This window comes from Carassius auratus, chromosome 1 (genome assembly GCF_003368295.1).
Source record: "Carassius auratus strain Wakin chromosome 1, ASM336829v1, whole genome shotgun sequence".
Lineage (NCBI taxonomy): Eukaryota > Metazoa > Chordata > Actinopteri > Cypriniformes > Cyprinidae > Carassius > Carassius auratus.
In genome coordinates this window covers 33,356,543-33,381,518 of record NC_039243.1, presented here as the reverse complement: position 1 = coordinate 33,381,518, position 24,976 = coordinate 33,356,543, and the positions used below count along the sequence as shown (strand labels likewise).

Genomic DNA, 24,976 nt, shown 5'->3' with positions numbered 1-24,976 from the left:
CATCTCCCTCTTAAAACATGGCCCTCAGTCATGCATTTATAGAGCGAGAGAGAAAGTGTGTGCATTCGTGTCCTGCATCTGTGAAAGCGTCCTATAGCTTTAGTGTGTCTAAAAACACACTGACTGGTGAAAGACACCATCCGCAATCACAGAAAACCAATAATGCGCATCGAACATCCACATAGCGCTGTAGTCTGTACACTTGCTTCCAAAAATTATTCATAGTCGGCAGGTTGCTTTTTTCCCAGTTCTGTCCATCAGACATAAACTTCAATAAACAGTCAGTCACCGCTGTCTGTCAAACACAAATATTTGCCTAACCACACCCACATCTCCAGAGCAGCTATACACCATGGTGGAGAGTTTTATTACACCAAATCAAAGAAAGAACCGATGCATTTGTGCTTTCAGACACAACATTCAGTAAAATACAAACGACTCCTCAATAACTCCCCATGCATGTCTGCCAACATTTAAATTCTGAAGAATTACAGTGTGTTTTAGTTATAAATATTATAACCACACCCTAACCCTAACAGAAAACTTTCTGCATTTTTTATAATAAAAATTACAGTTTTTACAAGTGAGGATATCACCAAAAGGAGGTTTTGTTCCGATTTAGCTGATTTAGATTTAGAGTGGACAATGCAGCAAAACTAGGCAGATTCTGACAAGGATAGGTTGCCCTCATTCTTAAAAAACTATCAATAAACTATGCATGGTAAAATAAAATACTATACAGACTACATGACAAATATATGATCACTTGATGCGATGAAAACGTGGTTTTTGAAGTCTAACCACCATGTTTAATCGTGCATCAAAAGCATCAGAATTCTTAAGACATTTAGAAAACAAGCACGTTTTTTTTTTATTCATCTTCAAAACACTAATTGTTTTTTTTTTTATAAAACCTGAAAGATCTCTTTTCATTTAAAGTCCATTTCGATAAAATGCTGGAGTTCATAAAGACACTGCTACTCCATATGAGTCAATAAATAGCAATACATATATGCATACATGCATCACATTAATTAGTAAACAGCAATTCAGTCGTACTTGATGCACGACTACAAATCTCAAACACGTATGTGACCCTGAAGCACAAAACCAAATTTTAATTTTTGATGAGTAATATGCATTGCTAAAAACTTCATTTGAACAACTTTAAAGATGATTTTCTCAATATTACATTTTTTTTGCACCCACAGATTCCAGATTTTCAAATAGTTTGTATCTCAGCCATCCTAACAAACCATACATCAATGGAGAGATGATTTATTCATCTTTCAGATGATGCAAAAAATCTCAATTCGAAAAATCACCTCAAAAATCACCTTATGACTGGTTTTAATAAGTTTTAGAATAGTCTTAATTAAACTTCCCATTATATAAAGTCCTCATATCTCTTGATATGCATCCATGCATCCAAAGTTTTGGTGGAATGGACAACTAAGTAGGTTTGGAATGACTTGATTGTGAGTGTTTAGCACATAAGTGTGATCTGATAAGCATCTAGTTTGGAAATCACTGACACCTCATGCATTCATCTGACACTTACAGTGACAAATTCCTACACAGACACCGGCGCGACGCGACAGAGACGTCTAAAATTAACTGGCCCACATGAGCAGATAGACATTACCACCCAGAGTGAAAGCACACACACATTTACACACATGCAAACCCCACACGGTGTCTACAACAGATGCACAAACGGTACCAGTGGGCAACTGTATTATGATTGATTAAAAGATTATTTTCACTTAAAGTCAAACTTTACTGCAGTGTGAGAGCGTGGATTACGACTCTTCTTTAGACTTTTATGAATGTGTCTAAATATGACGGCAGTTGTCGACAGGTTTAGGTTTATTGAGAGAGAGTGTTTTATAGTGTGTGTGTTTGTGTGTGTGTTGATCCATGTTAAGCTCCTGCAGTCATTAAATCTGTGTGTCACATTCCCAACAGTTCCTGCATTATTTTTAGAGGCCAGGGGTTTTACACAGACACAAGTTCAAATCCAGTTTCAACAAGTTCAGTTGAACGTGAACATATTAAACTGATTGCAGATGTTAAATTGTCTTCTACAAAATGAATCCACAAATTGTTTTTTTTTCTTTGCATTTATGCATTTGAAAAAAGCTCTTGTGATTCTCACATAATCATTGTGTGTGTGTAAAGCGTTGATTAGAAAAGTTAAAAAACAATCCAAACGATTTCTAGTCAGAAAGAGAAAGGCATCAGAAGACGAAGAGACCTTGTAGAGAAAGAGGTGATGAGGAGGAAGATGGTTTTGCAATGGCTGATGCTTTCAGGCTCTAAGGAAGGAGCTGGAAAACAGAGAATAACGTATGTGAGAGAAATCGTCAATGGGAATGAAGGAGTGGATTATCTGAAAATCTCCTTTCAAGAACTTAGGTTTAAAAGTCCATTTTGTCTCACTGGCAAATCTCTTTTTCCCTCCCTCGCTCTTTCTTTCAAACAAACACACTTCCGAACGGTGGTGTTATGTTGCATGTCTTCATCATAACAGTGAACTGGAGAAGTGAGATTGCAGTGAGCTAACATAGGAGGAATTCCTGCGAGAGCGACTGAGAGACAAAAGAAAAAATTAAATTAACACCTGCTAGACCCAGATTCCCAAGTGAAAACATTTCTATCCCAACGGGAAACATACAGTAGAGGGAAGGAAAGAGAGCGAGCGAGCGAGCGAGTGAGAGAGAGAGAGAGAGAGAGAGATGCACCAAATACACACCCATAGAAACGATCAGGGCCAATTAGTGCCCATCTGTCACGTTTGGGACTACACACACTGACAGACAGAAAGAGATGTGAGTGAGTGAGATCATGACAGACACACACTACACACACATACATGTGAAACACAGAAAGTCAAGCTTGTTTGGGTCAGAGCAAGAGGCATAAACTATCAACGTGACCTTGATATAAAACTCACTGAACCTGCTAGCTCAGGAAGTTAAATATTCTGAGCTATAAAGCACTTTTAAAAGGAACAGTTCATCTCAAAAATGACCCTCATGTTGCTCTTTTCCATGCATGCAATTACAATGAACTGGAGCTTCTAATAAAGTATTTTGTTCATCTTCATTTTCGAGACACAAATTAAGATATTTTAACTGAAACCTGAGAGATTTCTGTACCTCCGTTGAACGTCCATTATGCCAAAACTTTAACACTTCCAAAAGTTCAAGAATAGATTGTGTGGTAACAACTTTAGAATAAGGTTCCATTAGTTAATGTTAGTTAACTACTTTCGTTAACATGAACTAAGCAAGAACAATCCTTCTACAGTATTTATAAGTCTTAGTTCATGTTAATTTCAACATTTACTAATGCATTATTTAAATCAAAAGTTGTGCTTGTTAACATTAGTTAATGCACTGTGAATTACCATGAACTAACAATGAATAACTGTATTTTCATTAACTAACATTAACGAAGATGAATAAATACAGTAATAAATGTATTATTCATTGTTTGTTCATGTTAATTAATACATTAACTAACATTAACTAATGGAACCTTATTCTAAAGTGTTACCGGTTGTGTTTTATGAATTAAAAAAGGCTAAATTAAATCTGTCCATCATAGAAACCGGTAGTCATTCAGAAGACTTGACTTAACTTTAAAACTCGATTTATTAAATATATCTTAAATATATATATTGTTTTTCAAAAGATGGACAAAAGTCGTATGGGTTTGGAAAGACAGAATTGTATAATCGTTATGCAAAACGACATAAACAGCTTAAAGTATACTATAATTGGTCCCCCTGACTTGAACTTTGTCTGGAGCCATATAATAAAGTAAATACATTTTGATCTGTTTTCACTCGAAAAGTGGAATGTAGTGAGCATTTCATAACAAAATACTTTTATTTTTAGATTTCTTATTTTCTGCTTTGGAATGACTGAGCGTGAGTAAATGTAAACAGATTTTTTTTCTTTATTCCTTAACCTCTCTCTGTTGCTTTCTCTCTCACTCGTACAGTTTTATCTAAACTACTGATTTCTATGCCTGCCAGAGCATTGTAGACTTGCATAAAGATACATTCCATAAAAATGCATGTGCAAGACCATGTCAAGACCATTGCAGCAATTTCCATCTCACTGATAAAAATAATACAAGTACCTGCAGGTGACAGTGCCTTGTGTGTGTGTGTGTGTGTGTGTGTGTTCTTCCCCACCTTTTCTGAGCTCGACACTCATAACCTCACTATAATTGTGTCACTAGGAGACTAGTTCACCCAGAAATGACCCATTGCATTTTATGAATCACCAAGGAGCACGGTTTCAGCTAAAAATCTTCTGTACTGTTCTACTGAAGAAAAAAGTAGGGTAACTATCCCTTTAAACACATTGTGAGCTTGACATTCAAATGCATTGTGAATGCTGTGTCTTTAATCATCAATTCCATACGGTAACAACTGATGCATAAACTGGTTAACAAAAGCATGCATCTGGCTCATAACTATCACAGTTCAGTTGAATCAGTTCATCACGACTGACACCTGTCCTTCTCTCAAAGATGTGCTCCTTTAAAAGTTCATTAGTTCAGGTCTCTCTCCCCCCTGATGAGTAACGTGTTTTGGGTAGCTCACACACTCGCTGACACACACATACATGCATGCTCAAACACACTTTCATCTCCCTGTGCACACTGACCCGGCGCAGGGAGCCTCAGGCTTTTAATTGCTTCTATGGTGAAAAGACAAGCGTCTCCGCCCCTCTGCTTAGCATCACTCTCACTGCACTCGTTTACCTCCTCTCATCCCCCCCAAACCTCCACAAAGAGATGGAAAAAAGATAACATAAAATGAGCGTCAGATGTCACAGTCATTTGAAGCTGTTTGGGTCATTTGAAATTCTATTTATTATGCGGCAATGTGCGGATGTGTGTTTGTGTGCAAACATCACAGAGGCATAACAATGCAATCAATCATAAATACATGCAGTAATCTATTTTAAGTGAACTTTTGAACCTTTCCTGTTAACCCCCGCCAGACACACACACACACACAAGACAAAAGTCAGAAGAGCCCTCATTACATTTGTGTTTTGTTTCAACAGGTAAAGTAGTGTCATTCTCCAACCGTCTACTCCTCCCCTCCTTTTAAATGCACATTCCTGCAATAAGACACACACACACACACACACACACACATCCTTGTTCCAAAGTAGTATATTTCCACAGAAATGTATTACTTTGTGGGGTCCGTCAGTTGAACCCCGCATAGACAACATCTTAAAAATAATAATAAAAATGTTTAATAGGATGTTTAAACTCAACTACAGTATGGACCTAACCTACACAAACCTTAAACCTACCCAACTTAAACCTAACTTAATTAAAAAATTCTTATATATATATATATATATATATATATATATATAAAGAGAGAGAGAGAGAGAGAGAAATTGTTTTAACATTCTTCATTTAATCAATTAATCAATTAACATACATGCAGGAAATACACTCTGAAAAGTGCATTTTTGATGATTATTGGAGTACGTTTACAAGAAAATATGATTTCATCCGTTCTACTTCAAATTCTCATGTTTAATTAAAAGTGTTACTTTCTGTTATTTTGTTAATAATTGTGGAATTTTCAAACATTTTCTGAGTTAAAACTGCTTTTTTTCAGAGTACATTCTTTTCAGGTGTCAAATTTGCTATATTTCAAAAAGAGATAAAAGATATAAAATACAAAAAATGTATTTGTTTTTGACTTAATTATTAATTTATAGTTCCAAAAGATCTATTTTTAATAGAAAACCTGTTTGTTAAAAGCAAGGGAGACCACACGGCACTAAAACAGACAATTATACAATTTTATAAGTGTGAAAGTGAGTGTCAGATATATCACTTTTTCCTAAAGCTAAGCCTTTAATACAGTCAGCAGCTCAACTCTATTAAACTAAAAAAAAAAGTGAGTTTTCCAAAAACTCTAATTACAGCCACCATCCTGAAAATGTCAATTTAAATCTGCCTTGTTCTCTTTTTCCTTGTTAAACCGAGGCATCTCATTTTCAGGTGTAGCAGCAGTTCTATAGCAGTTATTTGAGGAGTGAAAGGATGTGTAAGCAAGAAAAAAAAGCCACGTTTATCCGGTATCCAAGCAAACAGATGCAGAAAGACATACCAGAGTCTTTATATCCTTCTATTACCTGAGGACACACACACACACACACACATTTAGTGCTCCCTGGGGCAGTGAGATCGGACACACCCTTGTATCACCCTGCAATTAGGAAACCCGCTTACATCATCCCTTAAGCTACTGTTGCACACACACACACACACACACACACCCAGGAAGCAAGCAACAAAGCTTACTCAGACATAATCAAGTGTCACCGTACATGTCTGCCTCCCACCGTGCCTGATCTTAAATAAAGGATCAGCTTTTCAGGCTATGGGGTGGTCTTCAGGAACTATTTGGTAATATCCTTTCTCTCAAAACAATCTCTGTGCTCCTACCCACTCCATCTTAAGGTGGCCATTATGACACTGTTTTGTGATGATATAATGCCTCACAATACTTGTGCAAAGACCCTAAGCAGGGGGCCATGAGACATGACTTAGTAAACGACTCATTTTGCTTTTGATTTAAAAGCTCTAACAAAAAATTCAGGAGTGAGTTGCATGGGTGTTCCAAGAAAAATAAAAAGTAAGCCTTTCTCGTGAAGCATTTTTATGAGAATGTGATGAGATGATAAGATCCTCTGAGAAGCCAAATGAACTTGCAATTGTTTAAGCTTTATGATTTGTCTGCAACAGCTTGTTATGGGGAATGTGTTTGAAAAAACTGTGCATTAAATTTTTGCTTAAGATTTCCATCTATACATGCTATTTTTTCTTTCCTATTGTCAGACATAAATAACATCAAGAACATTGTGGGACTGAATTAGTTTCAAATTTTCCATGCATTATTTGAAATGAACGTATTGCAACAATGCAATAATGAACAATGTTTCCCCAGCACTTTATTACTTAATCTCACATATTTACCAAAGATTTTGTCATAAACTGCATGAGACTTCATATTTCAGTTTGTTTAATTTAATAAATTAATGATAAATCTCTTAATAAAGAGGATTAAAACTACACAAAGCAGAAATAAACTTGTAAAATAGCTCAAATTAAAGACTTAAAAATGTGAGTAAACTCAACTTGAAGATACCATTCAACTCACTAACAGTCTATATTACTTTATAAAATTACACAAATAGATTGCTTTATTTTTTAAAACTTGATTTCAAAACCCAAAATTTGTCATAACAGCTAATGTTAAATAGAATAAATAAGTATAATATAATTTAATGGAACCTTAATGTTTTACAGTGTTAACAGCATTAAATATTCAGTAATAAAACACAAAAAAAATATATTTTTTTATGTCAACAGTCTCAGCTTAAAGTTGTGTGTCATGAACTGGAGTGAATCTGTTTGTCGATCAGTACAGTACTGAACTTGGTTAACATTTAAACCTATGAATATTTGTGTGAATATCCTTTAGTCAGTAAATCATTTTCTATTTTTGTTTTGTTGTGAATAGGCCCTTACATGGAAGGATCCAGTGGTGTGGTTACATATGAGTTTTTGTAAATCTATATTTAAAATTATGAACTTTAGACATTATATTGCATGACCCAGCTGATGTCTTAAATAATATGTTTTTCAAATGTAATGTTAATTTATTTACATCTTTTTAATGACACACACACACACACACACACATACACACATGTTTGTTTTTGTGTAAAGTGTGTTCATCCCATAGGTGTAATGGTTTTTATACTGCAGAAACTGTATATTCTATGGCCCTTCACCAACCCTACACCTAACCCTAACCCTCACAGGAAACTTTGTGCATTTTTACTTTCTCAAAAAAACTCATTCTGTATGATTTATAAGTGTTTTGAAAAATGGGGACATGGGTTATGTCCTCAGAAGTCACCCTCTCCTTGTAATACCTGTGTCATACCCATGTCATTATACAGAGTTGTGTCCTGATATGATACAAAAACAAGAGCACACACACACAAACTGACACACACACAGACAAAAGCACACACACACACACACACACACACACACACAAGGTGTGGTCCTTATAAGTCAGGGCTAAGTCCAGGTGCTCAGGGTTAATCCTCCATACAACTTTGACCAGTGACCCAAAGGACATCTCACCTTTACTCACTTAACCTCTGGACACTTTACACACACTGGCTAAATCCAGGAATTTACAACTTAACACACACACACACACACACACACACACACACATGAATCTTAACCCTCCAAGTACAAAGGAAGATTCCTTTAAAGGGACACATGGAGGTCTTGTGTTAGTGATCAGACCCAACCTGATCTAACAGTATACAAACAAAATCAACACCCACACACACACACACACACACACACACACACACACACAGAGAGAGAAAGAGAGAGAGAGAGAGAGAGAGAGAGAGAGAGAGAGAGAGAGAGTTGCACACCCTGCTGCCCTTATGTCAGCAATTAACTGGCAAAAATCAACAGAGTGTTTAACCAAGTAAAATAAAAGACGTGATGGCTGTTAGTGTTTGAAAGAGAGGGAGAGAGTGACGGTGATTGTTAGACAATTCACATTAGCAAAAGCCGATTAGAGGGCATACATGAACAGGATCAACTGTGTAAGCCAGAGAACAACACTAAGCTTTCATTCAAAGACTCAACCCTTTCAAACACATCCTGATTTGTGCAGCATCCAAGACACACACACACACACACATATGTATACACACACACAGGGTGGCAGACATTCTTCTGGGAATAAACCTCTGTGAGAACTCAGATCTCAGTGTATCAGAAGGGGTGGTGATTATGGGTGCTGTAGTGGGACAAAAAGCTCAAGAAGATTCTATGTTTCGCACACAATGACACTTAGACATGATCTATTCAGACTGGGCAAGTCTGACCCATAAACATGACACACTCTCTAATAAAAGAGTCCTATGAGCCCTTTCTGACCCCCTTCTCATCCACCTCATCATAAAACGTCTTCAACTCATGTTGGAATGATTGTATTTATGCAAGGAATAACACAGACATGGAAAACAGGATATTTCTAAATCAACGGAAGAAGTTGGAATTCAGAGTCACATGATTCATGTGCTCGAAACTCATAATTACGATGTTTTCGACTCCACTTGAATGAAACAATAGATAAAGCATCAGCTATACATTTGATCATTTCAACTGTTTATACAGGTTCTAAAAGTGTCCTATCCATGTCACGAACTGAAAGAGAGAGAAAGAAATCTGAAACTGTCCATTGTTGTTTTTATTCCGACCAAGTCATTTGAACGCACACCGCATTGTAATTACATCTTTTCAAATTTGCAAGTAGGAATTTCCCAGGAGGACGCCTTTTACAATGTAACATCCTCATATGTAACCGTAATGAGAGATAAATTCATGTTTTATTTGATCATTTATTATCTTACACCTGATTATCCGGCTCATGTGCTTTGATGCATACAGCCTCAGGATGGGACTTCAATCAACAATCAACTGAAATGCAAAAGAAGACATATTTACAAGAGCATGAAAAAGAAAAAGATTCGTTTTTCGTTACATTTTTCACAGAGCAATATAAAATAGACTCTGGTCAAGAATAAGGCCAAACCAACAAAACACATACTGTATATTGCACACACACACACACATACGCATCTTCCACAAACACCCACACACAGATTCTCACACACCAGACTTGAAAACCTGACAAACTAAACACCGCAGAGGGCGTGAGTGTGTGTTTGTGTCCAGTCTTGGTTGACCATAGGAAGTGTGTGATTCAGTCATCCCAATGTCTCGTTTTTCACCGGCTGTGTTGCAATACTCAATATGACCTTCCTAGTCAACATCTCTGTGTGTCTGTGATGTCCACAAATGCTGTCTATGTAGACAGCTCGTTATATTTTGAGACGCAGCCGATGCCTCACCTCGCTCTTTTAAAGTCGGGGAGTGAGGAAGTGACTCGGCAACCATACACCAATCAGGAAAACATTACGTTGCCACAGAGATGGGAGGAAGCGGTAATTAAATAATGACAGAGCTGCGGACGAAGCCTGTTATTACTGAATTACATACGTATACACGTGCACACAGATATATACTTTCACTTTGTGTCACCCTGTCAATCCCACACACAGTTTCCATGTGTACATTTTAGGCAAGTGTTTGCGTTCTTGCACCTCGTGTCTGGTGTGTGTCCACTTGTTTGTGTGACTGCGAGTGTGAGAACTCAAAGTGAAGAGGCTCTTTTAAGAGGTTAAAGATGACAGCAGTGCTGAAGAATGCTGACAATTCCACTCCAGCGCTGCTGAACTCACTCCTATTCCCTCAGAATGGCCTACTGTGCCACTGTGTGACCAGAGCCAAAATGGAGTCCACTTCAGAGCAATTACACTCCCATGCTTTCACTCAGAATAGACGACTGTGTGACTGAGCAAACGGAGCCAAGATGGAGTCCACCTTCCAGAGTTCACACAAAAAAAAACAAATGGACAGCTTTCACATCAACAATATTTGAATGCAAACTGTAGGGGATCTGAAGCTTAACATTAACAGTAGAATCCACAATGAAAGTCAAAACATAAGTATGGCAGAGCATTGAATCTATATTAGATTCAAGAGGGTTTTAAAATAAATTTCAGTAACTACAAAAGTTAGATTACAAGTTAAGACCAAAGTATGGTTGGGCTTTTGTGTATGCTAGGATATGCACACAGTAAACATTACTTAAACTTACATTTTTGCACTAATTAGTGGTGGACACCATGATCTAGGATGTTGCTTCAGTCTTAAACTATTTTAATCCACAACACGGCTGAGCGTTGTATTTATCATTATCGTTAGTTACTACAGCCTACAGCTACGCCTTCATTGCATAAATTCATATTACCTAGTTGTGATTATTTACAAAACAGCTCAGTCTCGTTATTTAAACAGAGCATCCATTCAGGTTGTAACAGTATTTGAGTTGAAGGAGAAGGCAGCTTTCCCGTGAGTGGGCGTGGCTTCAGCACAGAGGACACGCCCCCAGCTTTGAGAGCAGAGAATAATGCTTGTTTTTTCAGGATAACTTATTTTATTTATCATTCAAATTTGGCCGGGTGTTTAATAACACATTTTTCTGTGTTGTTACAAACTCAGAACACATATTAAATATTGCTTTACGTGGACTACATTATTTGACCGGAAGCATGATGGTTATTTCCGTCAGTTACTGCTTATTGGATCTTTAGTATTCTTCCCACTTTAAATATAACAGTTAAAGATAACAGTTATTTGATTTAATTATCGAGAAAAAGAGAGATGAAACTTGTGTGTGCGAATATCATGCATCTGAACATTTCTCAAACACATACAAGCTTCATCACTGTGTCTGTCACACCAATCTCTTCCCATTTCGGGCTTGAACTGATGCTAAAACGAAGGACATTATTAACTGTCTTCTCGCGATTACGGAGAGGGACGTTACATTTCCGACGAGTGCTTGCGGTGTTCGGCCAATCACAATGCACTGGGTCAGTTGGCCAATCAGAGCAGACTGCGCTGGTCAGAAGGAGGGGCTTTGTAGAAAACAAGGCGTTTGAGGGAGGCGGGGCATAGAGGATCTACAATAATAAACAGTATTTGAAAAATAATGTGTTTTTTTTACATAAAAGCATGTCAACATATTCTGTTACACCAAATACACAAAATAATGATCTTTAAAAAAGCATCATATGACCCCTTTAAGTATTTTGTTAAATAAAAAATAGTATTTTATGCAGTAAACATATGGCAAACTATTCTAAGGGGGTGCTAACGAGAAACTGCACACTTTTTGTTATTAACACTCACACTCGCTCACACGTTCACAATCTCAGACACAAACACACAAGCATACACACGGCCTCAAAGAGATCACAAAAAGTGGCTTGCTCAAACCGAAAAGGACATCTTTAAAACTCAGTGTGTGTGTGTGTGCGCACGTGTACATGTGGGTCCATGTTTAGACAGGAATATAAACCCCGCGTGGTGCAGCCTGACAGGTCAAATAAACAATAAAGATGGATGATGCTGTTGTGCGGCGTGATCCCCAAATCTAGTGTCAAATGTGGAAAAAGAGTCCAGATTACACACCCTGTTCATGAAGCAAAACACAAACACTTTCTCGCAGACCAATGACATTTCAAAAGCTTTCACAAAAGTTCAAATTCAGATTTCAGTATAAAAACAGCCTGGTAGTAACTGCTCACAATAAAATTAAGTACTTGTAACTGGATATATTACATGTTTAAATACTCACTAAATCAGACTACAGTTACTTTACAAAGTTACAGTTCAGGCTAATAAGGTGGTTATAAATACACAGAAAACTGAGAGGCCACACAGCAATTGACGATTGGATTTACAAAAAACATTTCAATTGTTAAAAGTGTTTTCTCAACGCTGCATCATCTATTAATGAACACATTCATGTTTATTTAAATGATCACTCAGGATATTATATAACCATGTATTGCTACGTCTTTGGAAGGCTTTTGTCTTTCAAACACATACAATTAGACAAATTCACATTATTTCTTACGTGTAATGTATTATGATACTAACTCAGTTTTCCACATGTAATTTGAAGTCAGTAACAGACTACAATTTGCAAGTAATCTGGCCAGCACTGTCCACAAATGACTACAAATATTGACATATTGAACTGTTCAGACAAACATAAATCACTTATCAAGTGGTTGAATGGTCAAAGGCCATAACTATGTGGTCAACTGATAAAAAAGGTGTCTTGTGAAACCCCTTCCCCCAACACACACACACACACACACACACACAGGTGTTTTTTCTTCTAATTGTGGATGGCTCAGTGCCTGGCCTGGAGACTGTCTGTCTGAGGCTCTCTCCTGAGGACTGCTCAGGTGTGTGTGTGTGTGTGTGTGTGTGTGTGTGTGTGTGTGTGACTGCCAAAACCCCTCCTTGGTTCTTTTACGTATCAAATAAAAGTAAGATGTTCTCTCTATCAAAAATAAATGATCAAATGAAAAGCTCATAAATCAAATGAAAAGCTTTTGAAATGAACAAAATTGGCTGAAATGAACTCATGCAAACAACTGTAAGAAAAACATCCAATCATAGCTATTCATGCAGCTTTATCTGCACTCCAAACATTCATAACACTGCAATTAAATCTAGTGCATCTATTCTCAATTACAAGAATACATAATGCCATGAACAAAAAACATACACACTGCTACAATTAAAACGTTTCTGGATACAAAAAAAAAATAAAAATACAAAGCAAAGATTGTGTCTGTGCGGGAATGAATGTGAAGGAGTTTATTCAAACAGCCTGCAGGCAAAAATAATAATCTAATAGAATTTCCTGAAATGTTTGAGTTATATTTGCATGACGGAAAACGGCAGAATTTAAAAAAAAACTATATTGTAATAAATGTTCTTACTTTTCTTTCCTTGCAATGTATAAAAAGTTGATAGGCTGCCAGTCAAATCTAATTACATGATATTTTAATTAACTAACATATATCAATATAAAAAAAGTGCTAAAGGCATTTTAATAAATCAATTAAAACGACTACTAAAACTGAGAGACCTATAAATAGTTTATATTTAGTAATATTGTAAATTACACATCTATCATATCTGCTTTTAGTTGCATTAATATTCACATGCAATTGCTTAAAATGTTGACTGCTTGCGATGACGTACCATATGATCAAATATCTGATGAAGAAGTTTAGCAAATGATGTACAGCAGATTTAGCCTTTACCTGTTGCGTCTTGCTTAAATATTCTCATTTGCATATTTTCAGACAGCATTGTAATGAACTGGCAGCTCAACACATCATTTACTCAAACAAGGAGTTTGTTGTTAAATGTGTTATTTTTGATCTTCTGACAAGGTCTGAAAATGTCTGAAATGCAGAGCATGCACAAAAACACACAATAACACATGAACAAACACACAGACTCCGACATACACGTACACACATGTCTACAAGCTTCAGGTTTTTCCATTATGAGTCATGGCAATAAGCTATAAACTCTTTTCCTGTCTTCATTAAAATCTGATTATGAATGAAATTAAATCCCACACATACACACACAGAGACATATGCACACACACACACACACACACACACACACATTTACACACACGCACCTAATAATGCTATACTTCAACAGACAGGCAACACTTCAGTTTATTTTATCCCTCTTTAATTTCAAAACTGTTCCCACCAACTCGTGTGAACAGACAAGGCTTAGCAAGTGCGTGTGTGTGTATGTGTGTATGTCTGTGTGTGTGTGTGCGTGTGGTTGTGTATGTGTGTGTGTGTGTGTGTGTCTTGTGAGCTGAGAGGACTGGGGTTAAGCGTCCACTCCGCACACAAAAGCCAAACTTTCTACAGCACTGTGACCTAGGAAACGCCGAGCTTGGTAAACACACACACACACACACACACACACACACTGAGATGGCAAACAGTTTGGCTTGTCTAGCGTTTGGTGGTGTGGATTAAGTAAGAAAACCACCATGATTTTTCACCCCGAAAACTCGTGGCACATTTCTCGAGAAAACCACATCGTCAAAGCCATATTTAAAACCAGCTAAGCGTGTGTGAACCCAAAGCCACTGCTAACAGACATGACAGGAATATGAAGATGTCTGCTGGCATACTCACATATTCAGTTTAAGTTTCTAATCTGTTCTCATAACATAACGTCAGTGCTCCCATGATGCTTTGCTTTGGCTTGGAAAACAAGCAGATTATTTGCATTTATGATCTGAGGTTAAAGCTGTAATTTCTGCGCTACTATTTCAAAAATAATTGCAAAACATAACAGAATTACAATTATGATGGTCATCTACAAAATCATCTAGTCATCAGCATCTACAAAATCTACACAATTAAGGCAAGACACTACAGGCAACACCACTCCTGGTCTGTTTTTGTTGTTGTTGTTTTTATTTCAGGCTTTTTTTTGCATCTGTAGATTTCAACAACACATATCTTTAAAGGCCATTTTCTTAATATGAGTTTTCATTTTTCATGCATTGTTCCAGAAATCTCCACTTCGGCAAAACTTGCATCAAACTCTCCAGTTGGTTTTCCTATTTATATTCCAAGGGGTTTATTCATATATCATTTGACTGGTTTATTGAACCTTTAATGGTCACACTTAACAATTAACTAACTATTAACTTTGACTAAACTCCTGATCTGATTTAATAGTTAGTCAGGTAGTTGTTCAGTTTAGGTGTTTATGTGGGATTAAGGGATATATAATATGGTCATGCAGAATAAGACATTAGTTTAAGTACTAAATAAACAGCCAGTAAGCAACTAGTTCAAAGTGAGAATAGTGTTACACATTTTATTCTTAAGAAACATGGAGATTTTTTTAATTTCAGAAAATGTTAAATACAAAAACTTTCTATTTGTTACAATTATCACCTGGTTCCTAAAGGTCTATTTTTTTTTTCTTTTTCTCATTTTTAAACTAATGGTGAATTTTAACAGCGTTCCTAATGGACCTATCCCTCTCTCTCTCTCTCTCTCTCTCTCTGCTTTCACACCTCCTCTTTTCTCTCTTTTCTTCTTTCCCACTTTCTCTCTATCCAAATACGCACAGCTGTGACCGACCTGCCGTCCGTGAGAAATGTTATCTGAACGTTCTCTCCAACATCACCAATGTTATTCAAAGGTTTTCAAACAGGCCTGGCCTCCGCGGAGACAAAAGACAGAAATACTTCAGTCGCTACTGTGGCAGCAGCCGTATGTGTGTAACCATAACTCATAATCAAGCAGACAAAGACACACAAACATATATGAGCACACACACACACACATGTACAGCAGAAGCTGGGGTCACTAGGGCACCCGGCAAGATGAACAAAACAAGCTCCCGCTACCAGACCATCCCCCTCCAAAAAAAAAAAAAATTAAATCACACACACTCCATCCAGACACATTAACGTCAAACCTGATCAGAGCAGCAGAGAGAGAGGACACACTGAGACAAGAAAGAAAGAAAGAATGCACATTAAAGAAGCATAAAAGATAGAAAGAATGAGAGAACAGGAAAAGGAGCAAAGTAAAGCAAAACGAGATAGACAGAGTGATGAAAGAGGCAGGAAGATAAAAGCTGCACATGTTAGCCACAGATGTAGACGAGCTGAGATAATCTAATGAGGGAAGAACACTGTGTGCGTGTGTGTGTGTGTGTGTGTGTGTGTGTGTCAGGGCATCAAATCAAATAATGCTATCAGAAAGTACATCTCTTTTTTTCTCTCACACACCTGCTACCATCTTGATGAAACTGAGTTGACAGACCAGAAAAATCCTTCCTAAGAATCATAAAATCTGATACGTGCCTTCACACACACTTTTCAAAGACTTCTATTGTTTTTCACACTGAGCTAATAATATGTCATATCCCTCACCCTGACCCAATGCACTTAACATTTTCATTAAAACATTACTTAAGATGTTTATTAATTCATTTTTCTATTGGCTGGTCGCCCGGTTGGTACTCATTTCAGGTTTATTATCTCTGAGGGGACATTACAATGCAGGAACAACAGTGAATTGTTGCTGAACAAATTAATCTAATTTAAAGACCAGCATTTTACTTTAAGTCTGATAGTTGAGCCTGAAGATCCCAGTGTATTTTTAGGAGCCCACACACACAACCATACCATGTCTAGAACATGAAGTGTGGCTGTATGATGGCAGAAACATGAGCGATATGTGCAGCAGGGTACTCACACACACACACACACACACAGAGACAGACATTTCCTCCATCAACCTCCTCCAAAGTCCGTTAGAATGTTGTTTTTCCTGGTAAAGCTGTTAGCGCTCGCTATCCTTCCTCTCGCTCTCTCTGAGCAGCAGATGTTTAAGCATGCATCTCCTTTTAACTCAATTTAGTCTGTTCATGGTCTGAACCTCCCTTACTGCTGATCCCTAGATGTCCTGCATAACTCAATTACACACACACACACATATGCACACACACTCATGTCTGGGAGTAATGAGCGAGATTTAGATTTTGCTGTGTTCATGCTCTAACTTTTTCTCCAGATTTAATGTCACTTTCTTTTGGTACTAATAACAATGCATTAAAACCGAACCTATAAACCACACAGAAGATTAGGGAAGCAAACAGAAACATTTAAATATATATAGTGCATGAATTGAGATCCTAGATGTGAAAGATCCCAGATCTGACTGCAGCAGCACAGCAACAGAAATACGCCGAGAAAGAATATAATGTCATAAGCAAACAGATTTGTAAAAGCTATATTGTTTAGCTTTGGTAAAGAGACAAATATCTAATTTTAAAAAATGCAACAAAAGGAGAACAGAGAGAGAAAGGGGCTGAGAAAAAAAAACAAGGAATAGAAAAAGAGGGGCTAAAAGATTCAGGACTCACAGTCTGAAGAGTTTGGTCGTGCTTAGAAACAGCAGCTCGGGAAGAACCTGAAGATTATTCCTGTTGAGACGCCTGCAAACACAGACACACGCCGCGACATGAAATCACACAAACACACAGTGGTGCAGTTTATGTACATTTACAGGAGACAAATTCAATGACTGTGAGGCACCAGAAATGATATGACCTTGCAGACGGTCTGATTTAACATGGGAGGTTGTGTGAAACAAGTGGAATAATCGAACCCAGTGACATATTATAGAAAACATCATGAAAAATATGAACCCATATGAATCATCAGATCTAAATGTTTACAGAAGTATGCACTGATTGTGCTGTGCTAGGAAAAATACTTTAAACATTTAATGTTATACATTTTTTCAATTCAGACAGCCAGCCGTCAACTTGGGCCTTGACTCTGCATGTGTGTGTGTGTGTGTGTGTGTGTGTGTGTGTTGTTGGCAGACACTGTCAATGTGTGGGGGCATCTAGCAAACACACGCAGACAAAGAACAGCCCGGAAAAACAGATGTGGGAAAAACAAACACAACTTCTCACACAAAGTGAAGCAAAAGATCTTATAGTGCAAATACGCACACACATAAACACATATGCACACATGTCAGGAAAGGAAATGATGCATATTTGCTTTCATTCAATGATAATTCGGTGATAAAAAGTAATTTCTCACTCTCTCTTGCTCAGTTCTCTGACATTGTAATAAACTGGGTAATGTAGTGTATGTATAATAGACGTTATGCATGACAGTCAGCACATATATAATACCCCCTGCGCATATTAATGAAGAGTGGCGCCACTGCTGTCTGTGCATTAGATTAATGAGGCTTGAGATTAATCAATAATGTTTTTAATACCAGAATACAGATTGTTCCGAGTGCCCTACTAAGCTCCCAAGATCTGAGAACTTCTATAATAATGGAAAAATTTTAAAATAGCACAAACAGCCGATCAGTTGACGTCAGCATGTGAGATTTCCCACACGTCAATCAGACAAAACCCAAGTTCTAAAGTGAACTCTGAAAGTACGAAACCACTCTCCCTCTCTTGTTTCTACACCCTCACTTTCCTCTGACACACTCTCGCACTCAAACACAGCAGCCGATGACATCATCGCTCGGCTCCTGGGGTTACATCATTCCATTTGAATATTTAATGAATGATGAAATAATAACGAGGCACACAGAGCTGCACACTCCAGAAATGCCCACGTGTTTCACTCAGGCACAGAGGACAGCCTTCCCTGAGGACCCCACTGCAGAGACACACAAGACATACACACAGTGCTTAAAGCGAATAAGATCGACCCTTAAAATAGACGAGTACACACAGACACACACTTGCAGATAGAAATGCACATAGCCAGACTCTGACACACACACACAGACATGCACTCGCACTCATTTCCAAGGAGGGCCATAAAGTGAAATTACTTTTAATGCCAAAAAACAGGCAACAAGACTGAACAGAGGAAAGAATGAATTGAAAATCAGTACAACACAGCTTCTGTAGTGTAAAGCAGACATGAAATGCAATCAATCACATACAGGGAATGAGATAAGTTTATAACTTCGTTTATAAATCAGACAGGGATGTACACAGTCTGTTCGCGGACAGCCTGATGCATATTGCACACAAAACTGGAAATAACTTTCTTTATTTGGCAAGCACTAATCTGATTGGCTAAATCTGTGCAGCTTCCTTATAGGCTTGCAAAGTTGCTGAGAAAACGGTATCAAATGTTTGAAAGACAGTCAGCATTTAATTTATTTTAAACATTTCTTCAAAATGATCAGATGTGGAGTCTATATTCCTTTTTGCAATATTTTCTGAACAACTGTTCATGGATAAAAAAATTTCCTTTTTATTTATTTTTTTGGTCACACTTAAGTTCTAATAAACAAACTATTAACTGTGACTTTTCCCTCAAATAAATCCTAATTTGCGGTTTATTAATAGTGAGTAAGGCAGTTAAGTTAAGGGATCTAAAATACGCTCATGCAGAATAAGCCATTAATATGTGCTTAATGTGAAATTAATAAGTTTGCTAAAAAGCAACTAGTTAATACTGAGAATTGGTTTCTAAAATAAAGAGTTACAGCTTTTGTCTTTCTTTACTTTTTTTTTCCAAAAAACAAAAAAACGAAACAAAAAAAGACACAAAACTAAACTAAATGAGATGGAAAAACTGAATAAAACAAAAAGAGAATGAGCTGCAATGTGGACTAGACTATACAGCGGTCTGGTCTCAATCCACACGACTTTAGCTCACATTCAACAGCTAACACAGGACTGTGTGTGTGTTTATAAAGAATAAAAAACAAAGATTGAAGGAAAAAAAGAACGGCAAAACCGGTGGCATCAATGAGGAAGGAAAGAGGACGCATGAAGCAAAGACTGAGATGAACAGTCCTTCTCCAAAGGTTTACTTCACCTGACTGCATTGCTCATAACTAGCAAGCCGTGACGAAGGGTGTTTGTGCGGATCTGAGTGTCTAAAAAGGGGGTCTTACATGGAACAGAGAGGTAATCACATCCAATACCTAAATGCATCTCCAATACGCATACACACACACATCTATGCAGGGCCTTTGGTAAAGGTATTATAATGTCTATGAGTTCTAATCCTCTCAGTTATGCAGTCACCCTCCAGCATTAGACTCCTGCTTTTGTACCGGCACAGTGGGACTGATCTTACACACTGACTTTAGCTGTGCTATTCAGCGCTATCGCTAGTTCCTCTATCCCTACACTTATCACTATAACCCTTCAGTTATGCCAGCACTGCACAATTTACGCCAAAAGCAAGTTTGCTGTTATTACTTGCTATCACCAGTTAGCTGTACCCTGCTTTATGAGCTATGTGTTACTGCACAAAGCCACAGTCACGGTTAACGCCACTGACCCTTTCGCTAGTTAGGATTCACACGCAACAAACACAAATCATTTATTAATCTAAAGTTATCAAATTCGTGAGTGAATTTTATGTTTCTCACAGAGCCGAGTTGGCAAAAGGCTTTTGTGGTTCAGCTGGGCTGATCGCAGTCATTAAACAGTTCCTCACCAAATTAAAAGGTAATGACTAGCGGAAAAAAACAGGAGTGCATTGAGCAGGTGACTGACTGAGCTTCACGAGGATTTAATGTGACCATCCGTGAAAACCGAACATCTGCCAGTCACCATTAAGTGGGAATTGACAGTCAGTCATCTTGAAGAATATTGTTTGAATCTAGACAGTAATCATGATTATGCAATAGCCTAACATAGAGTTTAATCTCTCCTCAGGAGAGAAATAAGGCTTTGTGCGGAATTAAAAATTCATTCATTATATAATACATTACTGTACTGCACAATAAGCTTTATTAATTGTAATGCATTATTAATTGTTAATTTGCCCTAGGTTCCTTTGAGAATGTCAAATGGGTTTTTTGAATTTATGATTAAAATTAGTAAGAGTGCTGTGTAGAGTGCAGTTACTGAGCAAAAGAAAACACAATTTATGATTAAGAAAGAATCTGTGTGTGTGTGTGTGTGTGTTTAAGAATTGTTAGGTTCAATGTACAGTACTTATTGTGTTTGTGTTGTAAAAACATGTTCACTGTATCAAAATGATTAATTTAAATGTTAGTGCATAGCAGCTAAAGACACTTGGATAGTAGATAGAGTCAGATAATAGTCAGATAATTCTGCAATACATGTTGTAACAAATGTATTAATAAATAGAGTTTATTCCGTTTAATAATACTTTAATTTCATAGAAGCAACTTAAATGCATTAACAAAATGCAATGGGTAGAAAAGGCTCCTTGCAGTTCATCACTTTCTACAATGTACATAAGGACTTTGACTTCAAGGATTTGAGTTTATATGCTGGACAAATCACACAACCGTAGCAGCTTGTTAACCACAGACCACACTGTACTCATAAATAGTCTAAAGACCCCATTAGATATTCCTCAGATGAGCTCATGGCTCAAAAATGCTAATTCAATTTTGTGTTTGCTCTATATTAATTTGTCGTACTGGTTAATATCGAGATCTGCAGTACACCAAGTGCAGCACTTTAAGAATCTGACGAAACATAAACTTTTGTCCGAGTCACTGACAAAGAGATAAAGGCCATCAGAATGAATATGGTCTGAAAATGGAGAATAGCTGAGGGGAAAGAGCTTGAAAGAAAATGTGTGTGTGTGTGTGTGGGGGGGGGTTCCTTAAAAGCATAATTCCCATTTCCATTTCAGCTTCCAGTGTCATTCTCTTAAAGGCCTGTGTGTGCCAGAGTTAGTTGTGCATGTGTGTGTTCCCCTGAGGCTGGGATAGCTGTCAGACGAAAATGTTGCTCCATGAAATCCTGACCACAATGCGCACATACACACATGCCCACAACATACAATGTCCACCATTGAAGTATGAAAACACACACTTGATTGTGCAATGCCATTTTGCAATTAATTGTACTCGGCAGGTCACACAGTTAATGTTAACTCACAAATACACTGCTGACTTTTAGCTAGTGCAGCATATCTGTGTGTGTGTGTGTGTGCGTGTGTGTGTGTGTGTGTGTGTGCATTAGTCACTCACAGTCTTTCCAGCTCTTTCAGGTCCTGAAATGCCCCCCTCTCAATAGAACTGATCTTGTTCTCCATTAGCTGCCTAAGAAAGGAAATAAAAATAAAGATAAGTAACTCATTGCATTAATTTCAAAGATTAAACTAGTTAATTTGTTTGTGCATGCTTGACTTTACATTTCACTGTCCGCAAATAGTTTTCACAAACACCATTTCACAGGATATCTCACGATCGGAGACCCTCCTCTCATTATAAAACAACTGTAAATAAGAGCTTTTAACTACAGTCTAAATTCAACCTCTATACTTAGACTATGATTTAAAAGAACAACATAATTGCACTATTTTCCTTCAGCTACACTGGCATTCAAAAGCAAACGCCTGTTAAAATTAGACTCTTATACTGTGATTTGTCCTGTGACACGCAGGTTTGTCTCCACTTTAAGAGTAAAAAGAGTGTGATGATTCATGTCAAATCACTAAATCAGACATTGCAATTTCTTTGTTTCAGCTTTAGCTGTAATGTTCTACCTTTTTATAACAGTACATTACAACAACACAGATACCCAGGCGAACTTTCACCGGTATACCCCTGCGGTATGAGAATAATATATTTATAACATCATTCAAAGGTTTACTGATGCATTATTTAACCCTTCCGTACCTGGAAATACCCCTTACATGAGAAATCACAGTTGACAAGTCACAATGTTCTGTTTGACCGAGAGACGTCTGTGAAGGATGTTATGAACTGTTGGTTGATGTCATTTTAAAATTGGTACACTCTTAAAATCCCAGCAACCACCAGAAGAATAATACACTAGGTTAGAGTAAAGAAAAAGTAAGAGTGAGAGGAAGAGAAAAGTATGCATCTGTGAGGGAAAGGGAAGACAGACAGAGAGAAAGTCTCAGGCTGAAATACTACTCTCCAAGTGGGAGGGCAAACCTGTTCTTACATGAGCTCTCTTTACGTCTCTCTCGAACACTTACAGTCACACCCACACATTCCATCTCACACACATTTACATTCACAAAATCTCCCGCTCTGTCACAATCTCACACAGAGCCAGAGACGAAGATAGAAAGAAAGATATAGACAGGCACGTCACATTCCAATAACGCAATCATTTTTCTGAATAAATGCTGTCTTTGTTTGACTCTGACAATCATGGCTCACTGCCTTGTTAAGCTTCATCTTTCAAACTTGTTTGCTCTAAGTGTGCATACACTACAAGTGTTTAAAACCCAGAACAATGTATTTTGTGACAAGTCATGCCATTTGGAATAATGATGCTTTCACTGGCATTAATCTAATAATGGGAAGATTGGGAAGAATGGGTATTTGCACAGTAACGTGCAAATAATGTGTGAAATATATATTTTCTATTTTACATTAACTTTCTTTTCTAGATGTTTTTGCTTTTTTGTAATAAGGTCTAGGCTACATTATGCATTTTGCATGCAAGATGCACTCTTAAACTAATAAAACGAATTAAAAATTAGTTCAGTACTTACAGAATTCTGAGGTGTCGTAGTCCCGCAAAGTCTGCCTTAGTGATTTTAGTCAGATTGTTTGCATTCAGGTCACTGTGGAAAGAAAAGAGGAGGGTAAAATGGTGAATAATGGCTTGGGTATTTAGCATAAATTAAGAAGTCTAAATTAGGCCATTAAGTGGTAAATGATGCTTTTAAACTTTTTTTGTTCTGTCCTTCACTACAATGGATTACACATTTTCCACAGCATGCTAGATTGCTTAAATTGTCTGTGTCCTCATGCACCATCCTTGAGTGTGTTTTATCACTGGTGAAGTGTGTGCTAGACTGTGGATGAGTTCGTGTCATGTAGCCTTTGAAACCTACGTTTCTAAATGACAGCTACTTACAGCTATTCAGACAAACATGCATATCATAGTATTTAAAAAAAAAAAAAAAAAAAGAACAGCATAGGCCAGGAGTGATTGGAATGCTAATAGTTAAGTAAAAAGCAGGATTTGAGCTGCGTCTGATGGTTTAACAGCTCCTCTGGCTTTGGTTGTATTTAAAACTTCATGCCAGTTTAATTAATTAATCCCACTTCAGAAAGACAGTCAATGTTAGAGATGCGTGAGTGGCATAGAAAAGGACACTCTGGTATTTTTCTGATGACAGCACTTCAATAAGCATGAAACAGAATCATATAAATAAATAATTAATGTGGCTTATTATACTAAATGCACACCGTTATACAAAATAATAGCAGTCAAATTACATAGCATATTTTCAAGAATATTTGGTCCGCATGTGCGCATTTTTTTTGGCTCAAATGCACACTGTAAAGTAAAGTGTCTGCCAGAGTAATCGTGTTGGTGGTGCGAGTCTCTGCGCACTCACAGTCGCTCGGCGTTGCGGGGAATGTTCCGGGGCACGCTCCGCAGATTGCGCCCGTGGCAGTCCACCGCTGTCCCGCTGCAGGAGCACTGAGACGGGCACGACTGAGCCCCAGCACCGCTGAGCAATGCACAGAGAACCACTGCTTCCAACACAAACATTACCGCTGTTCCCCTCCGAGTTCTAACAAAACGCACGAAATTCCTGGTGCGAAACAGTTGCACCAAATCACCCGCAGGAGTTTTAAATCCAAAAACGAGAGGAGTCGCAACAAAATATCTTTGAGAAGAAAACACTTGTAATCTCCTCCGGCTGGAACGTGTTCCGCTTCTTCTTTACAAAGGAAAAAAATTCAATCCAGGGTCGTAGTCTCTTCTGTACAGGGGACGCAAGTTTAGAGTCCAGATCCAGACGATTCAGCCGCAAACCAAAGTTTAAACTAATCCCGCACGCGCATTTCGCTTAGTGGCTCCTGACCTCACGCGCACACTTACAGCG

The 24,976-nt window shown here is 37.6% G+C and overlaps 1 protein-coding gene across 1 annotated transcript in view; it reads right to left on the bottom strand.

Annotated features, from left to right (window-relative positions):
* LOC113108429 (slit homolog 2 protein-like) overlaps positions 1–24,670 on the bottom strand; it is a 63,864-nt gene extending 39,194 nt beyond the window's left edge. Inside the window, exons 1-4 of the mRNA XM_026271560.1 lie at positions 24,482–24,670; positions 23,627–23,698; positions 22,125–22,196; positions 17,527–17,598 (exon numbers count right to left, since the gene is read on the bottom strand). Coding sequence (XP_026127345.1) covers positions 17,527–17,598; positions 22,125–22,196; positions 23,627–23,698; positions 24,482–24,639 — 374 coding nt within the window. The 5' untranslated portion in view covers positions 24,640–24,670. The remainder of the gene's footprint in view (positions 1–17,526; positions 17,599–22,124; positions 22,197–23,626; positions 23,699–24,481) is intronic.
* Between the last annotated feature and the right edge of the window lie 306 nt (positions 24,671–24,976).